This window comes from Leptodactylus fuscus, chromosome 6, assembly GCF_031893055.1.
Source record: "Leptodactylus fuscus isolate aLepFus1 chromosome 6, aLepFus1.hap2, whole genome shotgun sequence".
NCBI classification, from domain to species: domain Eukaryota; kingdom Metazoa; phylum Chordata; class Amphibia; order Anura; family Leptodactylidae; genus Leptodactylus; species Leptodactylus fuscus.
Genome location: NC_134270.1, coordinates 182,114,875 through 182,130,872, shown reverse-complemented (window position 1 = coordinate 182,130,872; position 15,998 = coordinate 182,114,875). Strand labels below are relative to the sequence as shown.

Genomic DNA, 15,998 nt, shown 5'->3' with positions numbered 1-15,998 from the left:
GTACACAATGGACTCAGTGTTATCTGTGTGTTTACATAGAGAGATAACAGACCTGGGACCTGAGATAAGCGGCTGCAGGAGCAGTGTAATATAGTATGTGACCATAAATCCAGAACAGTAGTGAAGCCATGTCATGTACCGGGATACAAAGTAGCCGATGTTACTCCAGGTTACAGAGTATCTATGGGACATGTAATATAGTATGTGACCATAAATCCAGAACAGTAGTGAAGCCATGTCATGTACCCGGATACAAAGTAGCCGATGTTACTCCAGGTTACAGAGTATCTATGGGACATGTAATATAGTATGTGACCATAAATCCAGAACAGTAGTGAAGCCATGTCATGTACCCGGATACAAAGTAGCCGATGTTACTCCAGGTTACAGAGTATCTATGGGACATGTAATATAGTATGTGACCATAAATCCAGAACAGTAGTGAAGCCATGTCATGTACCCGGATACAAAGTAGCCGATGTTACTCCAGGTTACAGAGTATCTATGGGACATGTAATATAGTATGTGACCATAAATCCAGAACAGTAGTGAAGCCATGTCATTTACCGGGATACAAAGTAGCCGATGTTACTCCAGGTTACAGAGTATCTATGGGACAAATCTCATCCAAATCTGTTCAGCTGTTATTGACTGATCGAGTAACAAACATCCAAAGTGTCACATATATAGTATTAGTAGGATATATATATATACCGTCACATGTATAATAGTAGTAGGATAGGATCTCTCTGTATATAATAACTTTATCTATTATCTAATATACATCATGTATTTAGCATCTCTCTGTATGTAATAACTTCTTCCATCCTGTTACTTATATACATAATACTTGTACATAAACCCTACGACTTGTTACAATACAGGAGAAGAATCTATTGTAGAATCTATTTGTTCTGGCGTCTTGTTGGGCTCTCCCCCCCACTACCCCCTCCCCGCCGTATCTTCTGTATGATCAGTCTCCTCCTGCCCCATAGACACAGCTGTGCGGGGCTGAGCTTTACAGCAGCCGCCTGACCTGGCAGTCACATGACACATGTCACACTGACTGAGCTTCTGCTTTCTGGAGGCGACTCCTGGACAGAGCGGTGAGAGGCGGAGGAGAGAAGCTGCGAGGACGGCGGTATGGGGTGTAGTGGAGCTGAGTGTGTGTGTGCCCCTTGTGTAGTGCGGCTGTGTGTGTGCCCCCCAGTTATAGAGTAGCAGTGTGTGTATTATAGTATTGTACAAAGCAGGATCAGAAGTGACAAGGACTGTGGGGCATGGAGTGCCAGCTGTGTGTGTGCCCCTGGGCATAGTGTGTAGTAGAGCTGTGTGTGTGCCCCTGGGCATAGTGTGTAGTAGAGCTGTGTGTGTGCCCCTGGGCATAGTGTGTAGTAGAGCTGTGTGTGTGCCCCTGGGCATAGTGTGTAGTAGAGCTGTGTGTGTGCCCCTGGGCATAGTGTGTAGTAGAGCTGTGTGTGTGCCCCTGGGCATAGCATGTAGTAGAGCTGTGTTTGTGCCCAGTACTGGGTGTAGTGCAGCTATATGTGTGCCCGGGTAATGGGTGTAGTACAGCTGTGTATGTGCCCAGCACTGGGTGTAGTAGAGCTGTGTGTGCCTGGGCAATGGGTGTAGTAGAGCTGTGTGTGTCCCCCCCTGGGTATAGCGTGTAGTAGAGCTGTGTGTGCCCAGCACTGGGTGTAGTGGAGCTGTGTGTGCCTGGGCAATGGGTGTAGTGGAGCTGTGTGTGTCCCCCCCTGGGTATAGCGTGTAGTAGAGCTGTGTGTGCCTGGGCAATGGGTGTAGTAGAGCTGTGTGTGTGCCTGGGCACTGGGTATAGTAGAGCTGTGTTTGTGTCTAGGCACTGGGTGTAGTAGAGATATGTGTATGAATGGGCGCTAGGTGTAGTAGAGCTGTGTGTGTGCCCGACATTGGGTTTAGCAGAGCTGTGTGTGTGCCCGGGTGCTGAGTCTAGTAGAGCTGTGTGTGTGCCCGGGTGCTGAGTCTAGTAGAGCTATGTGTGTGCCCAGCACTGGGTATAGCAGAGCTATGTGTGTGCCCGGGTGCTGAGTCTAGTAGAGCTGTGTGTGTGCCCAGCACTGGGTATAGCAGAGCTGTGTGTGCCTGGGCCTTGGGTGTAGCAGAGCTGTGTGTGTGCCCGGGTGCTGAGTCTAGTAGACTGTGTGTGTGCCCAGCACTGGGTATAGCAGAGCTGTGTGTGCCTGGGCCTTGGGTGTAGCAGAGCTGTGTGTGTGCCCGGGTGCTGAGTCTAGTAGACTGTGTGTGTGCCCAGCACTGGGTATAGCAGAGCTGTGTGTGCCTGGGCCTTGGGTGTAGCAGAGCTGTGTGTGTGTGTAATATATTATATTATACAGGGGGTTAAGCCCTCAGTACATATTATAGCCTCCTGGGACCGGCCTCTCTCTCTGCTGCTCCCCGGCGAGCTGGGTCCTCGCCCGAGCTGACAAACTAGTTTTTCATGTTTGCTCTAAGTCTCTGCACACACAGCAGATAAGAGAAACAAAGAATATCCCGTAAATTACAAAAAACATCCGGAAAATAGAAACCTGGGAGTCGCCGTCCTCCGCTGTCAGGTGCTTACACATTAGTCATATCTGTCCCCGGGAAAGCTGGGTGACAACCTGACCCCTTTCCTATAAATCTCTCTTGTCATGTAGGAACTAGGGGTAAATATATTACTATATAACTATGATGGCATGTCTCTCAGGGGTCTGGGAAAGCTGGGTGACAAACTAAGGCATTGGGATGGTAAAACTCCTGTCTGTATATAAACAATATGGCGGCCACGACCAGATGAGAGGTCATGTGACCTCATTGTGACAACGACCTGCGACCAAACAACCTGCGAGTTTGGATTTTTTGGGAATGTCGCATTACGGTCGTGTTACGTCACATGACACAACAGCGAGGTCACGTTCGCCATCATCACTTGTAATGATCGCAACGCCTCATCATAGTCACCCCAGGTAAACGCCACGCAGCAAATGGTGCCGAATGGCAAACTCAGCTCTGCTACATCTCCATGTAATGTCAGCAAATAGAAACCAGGTTTGTGGGTATTGGACGGCACTGGGACGAGTAAACCGTGTCGCTGCGTGCAGAGTTTCGGAGGATAATGCTTCTTATTCTTGGAGCGGCCATTGTTGTTCTAGGGCGGAGTCCGCAGCATAAAGTCTGATTGTTCTTGTCGTGAGACGGAGGCCAAGCGTGACAACGTCTCACAATGCACCGCCTGTGCTGGCGCAGACACCTGCGTGTCCTCGCACCGTTCACACCTCAGGTTGTTTTCCCCTCCTCCAGCAGGAGGCGCCGCCGAGCACCCGCTGACCGCCCCTTCTCTTTGCTTTATCCCAGGAGGAGAAGAGAGCGGCGCAAGAAATGACGAAACGTCTAGAAGCAGAACAAAACCATGTGAAGGAAGAAACGTCTGCCCCCAACCCCCCCATAGTGCAGGCGGCCGTACCGGACACCGCAGCAGAGCCGGTAAGTACACACGCCCTGGGGTGTAGGCACCTCCCCTTTAACTCTCCTATCGTCCATATTAAATGTTCAGCAACTTTTCCTTTAATGATCGCAGTTGTTAAGTTTTATACTCCAGTCACATCCAAAGCTGCGGTTAGAATCCTGCTCTCCTGAGCCGCTGCAGCTGATCTGCCCTCTTAGAGGAAATCCCACACCCGACATTCACGGCCCCCACATAGACCCTAGGGGGGATTACAGTCACGTAGGGTACAGAGAACATTCTAGATGTAGGTTCATGGCTCAGCATCCCCCGGCCTGGTGTGCCGGTTCTTATACTGCGCTCTCTCCTCCTCGCAGCCGTCTCTGGATCTCCGCTCCTATCTAGAAGCTTCGGGTCACAGTGTAGAGACCTGTTCACACGTCCGGGTCAGCGCCATGTGCTGCAAGGGATACCTGGTGAAGATGGGCGGCCGCATCAAGACCTGGAAGAAGCGCTGGTTTGTGTTTGACCGTCAGAAGAGGAGACTGGCGTACTATGCAGGTACCTGGAGTGTAGATAGAGGGCGCTACAGGCTATAGAATGGATATATATGTATAGAATAACGTGTGTGATATATGTATATAATAATGTGTGTATAATGGGTATGTGTATATATAATAATGTGTGTGTATAATGGATATGTGTATATAATAATGTGTGTATAATGGATATATGTATATAATAATGTGTGTATAATGGGTATGTGTATATATAATAATGTGTGTGTATAATGGATATGTGTATATAATAATGTGTGTGTATAATGGATATGTGTATATAATAATGTGTGTGTATAATGAATATGTATATATAATGTGTGTGTATAATGGATATGTGTATATAATAATGTGTGTGTATAATGGATATATGTATAGAATAATGTGTGTGTATAATGGATATGTGTATAGAATAATGTGTGTGTATAATGGATATGTGTATAGAATAATGGGTGTATATAATGGATATATGTATAGAATAATGTGTGTGTATAATGTATGTATATAATATTGTGTGTGTATAATGGATATATGGATATAATAATGTGTGTGTATAATGGATATGTGTATATAATAATGGGTGTATATAATGGATATGTGTATAGAATAATGTGTGTGTATAATGGATATATGTATAGAATAATGGGTGTGTATAATGTATGTATATAATATTGTGTGTGTATAATGGATATATGGATATAATAATGTGTGTGTATAATGGATATGTATATAATAATGTGTGTGTATAATGGATATATGTATATAATAGTGTGTGTGTATAATGGATATATGTATATAATAATGTGTGTGTATAATGGATATATGTATAGAGTAATGTGTGTGTATAATGGATATGTGTATATAATAATGTGTGTGTATAATGGATATGTGTATATAATAGTGTGTGTGTATAATGGATATATGTATAGAGTAATGTGTGTGTATAATGGATATGTGTATAGAATAATGTGTGTGTATAATGGATATGTATATAATAATGTGTGTGTATAATGGATATATGTATATAATAGTGTGTGTGTATAATGGATATATGTATATAATAGTGTGTGTGTATAATGGATATATGTATAGAATAATGGGTGTGTATAATGGATGTGTGTATATAATAATGTGTGTGTATAATGGATATATGTATATAATAGTGTGTGTGTATAATGGATATATGTATAGAATAATGGGTGTGTATAATGGATGTGTGTATATAATAATGTGTGTGTATAATGGATATATGTATATAATAGTGTGTGTGTATAATGGATATATGTATAGAATAATGGGTGTGTATAATGTATGTATATAATATTGTGTGTGTATAATGGATATGTGTATATAATAACGTGTGTATATAATGGGTTTGCAGATAAAGAGGAGCAGAAGCTGAAGGGGGTCATCTACTTCCAGGCCATAGAGGAGGTCTACTACGACCACTTACGCAGCGCTTTTAAGGTGAGTGAGGAATATGGGATATTATTGTATGTGATGTAATGGCGCCCCCTGCTGTAAGGTACATGAGGACTGGATGAGCTCAGGGGCCATATATATATGCTTGGTTAGTTACAGGGCCCCAACCACAGCATTCCCAGTATAACAGCATAATGGCATTCATAGTGTTCCCTCCATATAGTACTAGTCAGAGTGCCCCCTAATATAGTGCCAATCACAGTGTCCCCACATCTAACACCAGTCAGAGTGCCGTTCAGAGTGTCCCTTCCATAGAGTGCCGCTCAGTGTCCCCTCCATAGAGTGCCGCTCAGAGTGTCCCTTCCATAGAGTGCCGCTCAGTGTCCCTTCCATAGAGTGCCGCTCAGTGTCCCCTCCATAGAGTGCCGCTCAGTGTCCCCTCCATAGAGTGCCGCTCACAGTGTCCCCTCCATAGAGTGCCGCTCACAGTGTCCCTTCCATAGAGTGCCGCTCAGAGTGTCCCCGCCATAGAGTGCCGCTCAGTGTCCCCTCCATAGAGTGCCGCTCACAGTGTCCCCTCCATAGAGTGCCGCTCACAGTGTCCCCTCCATAGAGTACCGCTCAGAGTGTCCCCTCCATAGAGTGCCGCTCACAGTGTCCCCTCCATAGAGTGCCGCTCAGTGTCCCCTCCATAGAGTGCCGCTCACAGTGTCCCCTCCATAGAGTGCCGCTCACAGTGTCCCCTCCATAGAGTACCGCTCAGAGTGTCCCCTCCATAGAGTGCCGCTCAGTGTCCCCTCCATAGAGTACCGCTCAGAGTGTCCCCTCCATAGAGTGCCGCTCACAGTGTCCCCTCCATAGAGTGCCGCTCAGAGTGTCCCCTCCATAGAGTGCCGCTCAGAGTGTCCCCTCCATAGAGTACCGCTCACAGTGTCCCCTCCATAGAGTACCGCTCAGTGTCCCCTCCATAGAGTACCGCTCAGAGTGTCCCCGCCATAGAGTGCCGCTCAGAGTGTCCCCTCCATAGAGTGCCGCTCACAATGTCCCCACCATAGAGTACCATTCACAGTGTCCTCGCCATAGAGTTCTGTTCAGAGTGTCCCCGCCATAGAGTGCCGCTCAGAGTGTCCCCTCCATAGAGTGCCGCTCACAATGTCCCCTCCATAGAGTGCCGCTCAGAGTGTCCTCACCATAGAGTTCTGCTCAGAGTGTCCCCACTATAGAGTGCCGCTCAGTGTGTCCCCTCCATAGAGTACCGCTCAGAGTGTCTCCTTCATAGAGTACCGCTCACAGTGTCTCCTTCATAGAGTGCCGCTCAGAGTGTCCCCTCCATAGAGTACCGCTCACAGTGTCCCCACCATAGAGTACCGCTCAGAGTGTCCCCACTATAGAGTGCCGCTCACAGTGTCCCCTCCATAGAGTGCCGCTCACAGTGTCCCCTCCATAGAGTACCGCTCAGAGTGTCCCCGCTATAGAGTGCTGCTCACAGTGTCCCCGCCATAGAGTGCCGCTCACAGTGTCTCCTCCATAGAGTGCTGCTCAGAGTGTCCCCTCCATAGAGTGCTGCTCAGAGTGTCCCCTCCATAGAGTGCTGCTCAGAGTGTCCCCTCCATAGAGTGCTGCTCACAATGTCCCCTCCATAGAGTACCGCTCAGAGTGTCCCCTCCATAGAGTACCGCCCATAGTGTCCCCATAGTGGTTCCCTCCAGAGTGCCCCTTCTTCTCCCCATATTCACTACGCGCTCTTTCCTTTTTGCTTCCAGAGCCCGCACCCCAAACTGACATTTTGTTTGAAGACCTTTGAGCGTCTCTTTTGTATGGTGGCCCCGACCCCGGAGGCCATGAGGATATGGATGGACGTTATGGTGACGGCGGCTGAGGAGAACTCGCGGTACTGAGAACATTTGGGACTTGTGCCAAAGGAAAAGGGGAAGGACAGAGTTATAAAAAGAAGGAACTTGTGAGAAATATGGCTGACGCCACGGCGGAGAAGACAAAGTGTCCTGTACGAAGCATGTGACCGGAGAGCGGACGCTGTACGGGGCATTCCCGGGGCACGCAGGTTTACGTACAGACGTCGCCCTCTGCTACCTTTTCCTGTAAACTTGTGTTTGACCCGGCCTGGATGTAATATAATGGCAGTAAAAGCTCCGCAGGCGAGTCGGGCCTCTACGTCTGTGAAGTGATATATCTATATACTATATACCTACTGTATACACCCAGGGATCCTACATACATGACCAAACATGGCGAATACCACTGTATTGTACGTTACTATGTGAATAACTCCAAAGGGTATATGGCGGCCAATGAGAATGGCGTAGTGACCTGTACGGATACCCAAGAACCTGAGGTAAAGAATGGTTGCCATGTTGGGCGGTGGGCTATGGCGTCGGATCTTCTGGAAGATCATCAATGGAAAACCGCCAAATACATGCGGACGGGAGATATTCTAAACATGGCGCAAATCAGGGAAATCGGACTACGGCCAGATGTCCTCGCCAGCAGATATTGGGACTGTCTATAGGAGGACATGGCCTGGAGGCGTCTATGGGGTACAAGTGTCCTGCGTGGGGGATACGTCCTCATCAAACTCCTCCTAAAAACGTATGGACGGCCTTGGTTTGTGTAAAGATGGAACTGAAGTTGATAATACAATGTAGCATGCAGGGGCCCCACCTAAAAAAGGGGCCCCAGAACATGTATAAGTCAAATTTCCATTTTGTGCAACGTTTTTAATTCCATTTTGCTGCTAAAAGACATTTATAAATAAAGTTGGACGGTTGACATTGTGCCTTAGCCTTAGCTGGCCTCCTCACCCATAGCAACCAATCAGAGCTCAGCTTTCAAGTCAGAACCTGCTGTGGAGCTGTGAGAGCTGCGCTGTGATTGGCCGCTATAGGCAACAAGGCCAGCTTCACTTTTAGACAGTTATGAGGCGACGGACATTTTGTGGCCTGATTCAAGATGACAAAATGGCCGCCTTCCCAATGTTTGTGGCCTCCGGTACATAAAACGGTACAATTTTGTTGTTTTTTTGGTGATTTTTTTCTTTTTCGTGAGTGTAACTCGCCCCCGACCTCTGTTGTATTTACTTACATGGGTTTTTGTGATACAATAAGATTTATTTTTTCCAAATTCCCAAAAATCCACAAACTTTTTGTTTTCCACACATTTGCTCAGGAATGATTGTAAATGTGCCGCGTGTGTGTCAGGATTGTGCCGCGCTACACAGATCTCAGGGGTGCAAAGAGCTTATTCCTGCCCCTCGTATTGGAGTGGGGGATGGGCATCTGACTACCTCCGGCCTCCATGACACGCCGGTCAGACACCGACTCCCTCTTACCACTTGTAAAGCACAATAGGATTGTTTAGATTTCTTTTGTGCAGTTTTTTCACTCACCAGTTTTTTTTCATACGTACGCCATGAGGTGGTATTATAGACTTGTATATAGTTTGTATATTTAGGGGATCGTCTCTGCGGTGAAAGGGTTAATGCTACACTTCTTCTGAACGTCACATTTATTTTATTTATTCTACTCCTAAATAAAAAATGTTGGATGCCGAGTGTGCATGTGTGGAGAATATTCTATGGGATTCTTACCTGGGGTATCTTAGGGAGCGCATGTCGTGAGGGTCTCGCCTGAGGGATCAGAGGGGGTCCGACACCCTGACACTGTTACCGGACAGGTCATATATATCACACCAGTCGGAGTCCGACACCCGGTAACTGATACCGGACAGGTCATCTATATCACATCAGTCGGGGTCAGACACCCGGGCACTGTAACAGGACAGGTCATCTATATCACATCAGTCGGGATCTGAAACCCGGGAACTGAGACCGGACAAGTCATATACAGTCCTATGAAAAAGTTAGTGCCCCCCTATTAATCTTAATCCTTGTTAGTTGTAAATATTTTGGTGTTTGCCATGTCAGTCTGATCTATCTAATAACTGATGGGCACAGTAATATTTCAGGAGTGAAATGAGGTTTATTGTACTAACAGAAAATGCGCAATATGCATTACACCAAAATGTGACCGGTGCAAAAGTCTGGGCACCCCAACAGAAAAGTGCCAGTAATATTTAGTAGATCCTCCTTTTGCCTCTAGTCGCTTCCTGGAGCTGTTAATCAGTTCCTGGATCCTGGATGAAGGTATTTTGGACCATTCCTCTTTACAATTCGCGTTCAGTTCAGTTTGATGGTGGCCGAGCATGGACAGCCCGCTCTCAAATGATCTGAAAACAAAGATTGTTCCACATAGTTGTTCAGGGGAAGGATACAAAAAGTTGTCTCAGAGATTTAACCTGTCAGTTTTTCAGGCATTCATGCAGAGGAACAATTACAATGTTCTGGAATGGCCATCCCAGTCCCCAGACCTGAATATCATTGAACATCTGTGGGATGATTGGAAGCGGGCTGTCCATGCTCGGCCACCATCAAACTGAACTGAACGCGAATTGTAAAGAGGAATGGTCCAAAATACCTTCATCCAGGATCCAGGAACTGATTAACAGCTACAGGAAGCGACTAGAGGATGTTATCTTTGCAAAAGGAGGATCTACTAAATATTACTGGCACTGTTCTATTGAGGTGCCCAGACTTTTGCACCGGTCACATTTTGGTGTAATGCATATTGCACATTTTCTGTTAGTACAATAAACCTCATTCCAATCCTGAAATATTACTGTGTCCATCAGTTATTAGATAGATCAGACTGACATGGCAAACACCAAAATATTTACAACTAACAATGATTAAGATTAATAGGGGGGCACAAACTTTTTCATAGGACTGTATATCACATCAGTCGGGGTCCAACACCGGTCATACGTTGTAAGACCCATCAGACAGTGTGTGCAAGTGCCCTACAGGCCCAAAAACTTAATTTATAATTATTAAAAAATAAGAATTAAAATTTCATTATTTCCTATATATATATATATATATATATATATATATATATATATATATATATATATATATATAAAAAAATAAACAAAATTGAAATAAAATAAGATAAAAAAAATCCAAAAGTATATTATATGAAAGTGTCACATAATAGTAAGAAACAACGTCTCCTGCAAAACACAGTCAGACTCTGGTCACCCTTATGAATCCATGACTCTGGTGGACCTTATAAGTCTATGACTCTGGTGGACCTTATGAATCTATGACTCTGGTGGACCTTATGAATCTATGACTCTGGTGGGCCTTATGAATCCATGACTCTGGTGGACCTTATGAATCTTTGACTCTGGTGGACCTTATGAATCTATGACTCTGGTGGACCTTATGAATCTTTGACTCTGGTGGACCTTATGAATCTATGACTCTGGTGGACCTTATGAATCTATGACTCTGGTGGACCTTATGAATCTATGACTCTGGTGGACCTTATGAATCTATGACTCTGGTGGACCTTATGAATACTTAACTCTGGTGGACCTTATGAATCTATGACTCTGGTGGACCTTATGAATCCTTAACTCTGGGGGACCTTATGAATCTATGACTCTGGTGGACCTTATGAATCTATGACTCTGGTGGGCTTTATGAATCTATGACTCTGGTAGACCTTATGAATCTATGCCTGTGGTGGACCTTATGAATCCTTGACTCTGGTGGACCTTATGAATCTATGACTCTGGTGGGCTTTATGAATTATGGCTCTGATGAACCTTATGAATCTATGACTCTGGTAGACCTTATGAATCTATGACTCTGGTGGACCTTATGAATCCATGACTCTGATGAACCTTATGAATCTATGACTCTGGTGGACCTTATGAATCTATGATTCTGGTGGACCTTATGAATCTATGACTCTAGTGGCCCTTATGAATCCATGACTCTGGTGGACCTTATGAATCCATGACTCTGGGGGACGTTATGAATCCATGACTCTGGTGGACCTTATGAATCCATGTGTCTGGTGGACCTTATGAATCTATGACTCTGGTGGACCTTATGAATCTATGACTCTGGTGGACCTTATGAATCTATAACTCTGGTGGACCTTATGAATCTATGACTCTGGTGGACCTTATGAATCTATGACTCTCGTGGACCTTATGAATCCTTGACTCTAGTGGGCTTTATGAATCCTTGACTCTGGTGGACCTTATGAATCTATGACTCTGGTGGACCTTATGAATCCTTGACTCTAGTGGGCTTTATGAATCTATGACTCTGGTGGACCTTATTAATCTATGACTCTGGTGGACCTTATGAATCTATGACTCTGGTGGACCTTATGAATCTATGACTCTGGTGGACCATATGAATCTATGACTCTGGTGGACCTTATGAATCTATGACTCTGGTGGACCTTATGAATCTATGACTCTGGTGGACCTTATGAATCTATGATTTTGGTGGACCTTATGAATCTATGACTCTGGTGGACCTTATGAATCTATGACTCTGGTGGACCTTATGAATCTATGACTCTGGTGGACCTTATGAATCTATGATTTTGGTGGACCTTATGAATCTATGACTCTGGTGGACCTTAAGAATCTATGACTCTGGTGGACCTTATGAATCTATGACTCTGGTGGACCTTATGAATCTATGACTCTGGTGGGCCTTATGAATCCATGACTCTGGTGGACCTTATGAATCTTTGACTCTGGTGGACCTTATGAATCTATGACTCAGGTGGACCTTATGAATCTATGACTCAGGTGGACCTTATGAATCTATGACTCTGGTGGACCTTATGAATCTATGACTCTGGTGGACCTTATGAATCCTTAACTCTGGTGGACCTTATGAATCTATGACTCTGGTGGACCTTATGAATCCTTAACTCTGGTGGACCTTATGAATCTATGACTCTGGTGGACCTTATGAATCCTTAACTCTGGGGGACCTTATGAATCTATGACTCTGGTGGACCTTATGAATCTATGACTCTGGTGGGCTTTATGAATCTATGACTCTGGTAGACCTTATGAATCTATGCCTCTGGTGGACCTTATGAATCCTTGACTCTGGTGGACCTTATGAATCTATGACTCTGGTGGGCTTTATGAATTATGGCTCTGATGAACCTTATGAATCTATGACTCTGGTAGACCTTATGAATCTATGACTCTGGTGGACCTTATGAATCCATGACTCTGATGAACCTTATGAATCTATGACTCTGGTGGACCATATGAATCTATGACTCTGGTGGACCTTATGAATCTATGACTCTAGTGGCCCTTATGAATCCATGACTCTGGTGGACCTTATGAATCCATGACTCTGGTGGACCTTATGAATCCATGTGTCTGGTGGACCTTTTGAATCTATGACTCTGGTGGACCTTATGAATCTATGACTCTGGTGGACCTTATGAATCTATAACTCTGGTGGACCTTATGAATCTATGACTCTGGTGGACCTTATGAATCTATGACTCTCGTGGACCTTATTAATCCTTGACTCTAGTGGGCTTTATGAATCCTTGACTCTGGTGGACCTTATGAATCTATGACTCTAGTGGCCCTTATGAATCCATGACTCTGGTGGACCTTATGAATCCATGACTCTGGTGGACCTTATGAATCCATGTGTCTGGTGGACCTTTTGAATCTATGACTCTGGTGGACCTTATGAATCTATGACTCTGGTGGACCTTATGAATCTATAACTCTGGTGGACCTTATGAATCTATGACTCTGGTGGACCTTATGAATCTATGACTCTCGTGGACCTTATTAATCCTTGACTCTAGTGGGCTTTATGAATCCTTGACTCTGGTGGACCTTATGAATCTATGACTCTGGTGGACCTTATTAATCTATGACTCTGGTGGACCTTATGAATCTATGACTCTGGTGGACCTTATGAATCTATGACTCTGGTTGACCTTATGAATCTATGACTCTGGTGGACCTTATGAATCTATGACTCTCGTGGACCTTATTAATCCTTGACTCTAGTGGGCTTTATGAATCCTTGACTCTGGTGGACCTTATGAATCTATGACTCTGGTGGACCTTATTAATCTATGACTCTGGTGGACCTTATGAATCTATGACTCTGGTGGACCTTATGAATCTATGACTCTGGTTGACCTTATGAATCTATGACTCTGGTGGACCTTATGAATCTATGATTTTGGTGGACCTTATGAATCTATGACTCTGGTGGACCTTATGAATCCTTGACTTTGGTGGACCTTAAGAATCTATGACTCTGGTGGACCTTATGAATCTATGACTCTGGTGGACCTTATGAATCTATGACTCTGTTGGGCCTTATGAATCCATGACTCTGGTGGACCTTATGAATCCTTAACTCTGGTGGACCTTATGAATCTATGACTCTGGTGGACCTTATGAATCCTTAACTCTGGGGGACCTTATGAATCTATGACTCTGGTGGACCTTATGAATCTATGATTCTGGTGGGCTTTATGAATCTATGACTCTGGTAGACCTTATGAATCTATGACTCTGGTGGACCTTATGAATCTATGCCTCTGGTGGACCTTATGAATCCTTGACTCTGGTGGACCTTATGAATCTATGACTCTGGTGGGCTTTATGAATTATGGCTCTGATGAACCTTATGAATCTATGACTCTGGTAGACCTTATGAATCTATGACTCTGGTGGACCTTATGAATCTATGACTCTGGTGGACCTTATGAATCCATGACTCTGATGAACCTTATGAATCTATGACTCTGGTGGATCTTATGAATCTATGACTCTGGTGGACCTTATGAATCTATGACTCTAGTGGCCCTTATGAATCCATGACTCTGGTGGACCTTATGAATCCATGACTCTGGTGGACCTTATGAATCCATGACTCTGGTGGACCTTATGAATCCATGTGTCTGGTGGACCTTATTAATCTATGACTCTGGCGGACCTTATGAATCTATGACTCTGGTGGACCTTATGAATCTATAACTCTGGTGGACCTTATGAATCTATGACTCTGGTGGACCTTATGAATCTATGACTCTCGTGGACCTTATGAATCCTTGACTCTAGTGGGCTTTATGAATCCTTGACTCTGGTGGACCTTATGAATCTATGACTCTGGTGGACCTTATTAATCTATGACTCTGGTGGACCTTATGAATCTATGACTCTGGTGGACCTTATTAATCTATGACTCTGGTGGACCTTATGAATCTATGACTCTGGTGGACCTTATGAATCTATGACTCTGGTGGACCATATGAATCTATGACTCTGGTGGACCTTATGAATCTATGACTCTGGTGGACCATATGAATCTATGACTCTGGTGGACCTTATGAATCTATGACTCTGGTTGACCTTATGAATCTATGACTGTGGTGGACCTTATGAATCTATGATTTTGGTGGACCTTATGAATCTATGACTCTGGTGGACCTTATGAATCCTTGACTCTAGTGGGCTTTATGCATCCTTGACTCTGGTGGACCTTATGGATCTTTGACTTTGGTGGACCTTAAGAATCTATGACTCTGGTGGATCTTATGAATCTATGACTCTGGTGGACCTTATAAATCTATGACTCTGGTGGACCTTATGAATCTATGACTCTGGTGGCCCTTATGAATCCTTGACTCTGGTGGACCTTATGAATCTATGACTCTGGTGGCCCTTATGAATCTATGACTCTGGTGGACCTTATGAATCTATGACTCTGGTGGCCCTTATGAATCCATGACTCTGGTGGACCTTATGAATCTATGACTCTGGTGGACCTTATGAATCTATGACTCTGGTTGAACTTATGAGTCTATGACTCTAATGTGCCCTCTGAATCCATGGCTTTGGTGGGCCCAGAGTAGTAGTACATGTAGCTGTACCTGGTGCAGGAATAACAAGGAATATGGAGAATCAGTGGGAATATATAAAATAACACATAACTTTTTTACACATTTTTATTGATAAAAACCAATGCACATATTAGATGAAATATCCTTTAATTATCACATATCAGGATGATATAACGGTTATTATTACTGGTGGAATCAGTGACAGCCGTGAAGAGGCAGGGCTGTGACAACCTGGACTATTCCGGATGTCTTGGTTATGTAGCTTTTGAGGCTATCCTGCTCCATAGGTATGACCTATAGAGAGCCCATAAGGCACATTACCGTCTATCACTTCGAGGGGTATTTTTGCTCTGGATAAGGGGGCACCCAATCACAAGAATAGGGCCCTTGTATTTTTTAAAAAAGTTGAGTGACCAAGTGTGGCAGCGTGGCCAATCACCAGCCTTTTGTTGGGCGGAATGGCAAAAGTGACCATTTTTGCCAATGAGAATCTAATGGGCATGGCTTGCCTAAGTTACTCCAGGGTTGGCTTTTCTCCTGTGATACCAAAAACCCAATCCCAGCACCCTTGCCCTCCATCATCTGGCTCAGACTCAGGAGGTCTCCATACACATTAGATAGTTGCCCAGTTGCATCAAAATCAGTGGGTTCAGACAACTCACCTCTAATGTGTATTGGAGTCAATAGAAGTGAAGACATTGATCCCATAACTAACTTTGATCCCATAACAAAAATTTCTGAAAAAACAGAAGTTGAGCTAAAAAACCC

The 15,998-nt window shown here is 44.6% G+C and overlaps 1 protein-coding gene across 2 annotated transcripts in view; it reads left to right on the top strand.

The window, feature by feature from the left end:
- The window catches only part of PHLDB3 (pleckstrin homology like domain family B member 3), a 54,818-nt gene extending 45,815 nt beyond the window's left edge, over nucleotides 1-9,003 (top strand). For both annotated transcript variants that reach the window (XM_075277987.1, XM_075277986.1), the window contains 4 exons: nucleotides 3,376-3,504; nucleotides 3,841-4,024; nucleotides 5,402-5,487; nucleotides 7,206-9,003. In XM_075277987.1, the coding sequence (XP_075134088.1) occupies nucleotides 3,376-3,504; nucleotides 3,841-4,024; nucleotides 5,402-5,487; nucleotides 7,206-7,340 (534 nt within the window). In that variant the 3' untranslated portion in view covers nucleotides 7,341-9,003. The remainder of the gene's footprint in view (nucleotides 1-3,375; nucleotides 3,505-3,840; nucleotides 4,025-5,401; nucleotides 5,488-7,205) is intronic.
- Nucleotides 9,004-15,998: the final 6,995 nt, after the last annotated feature.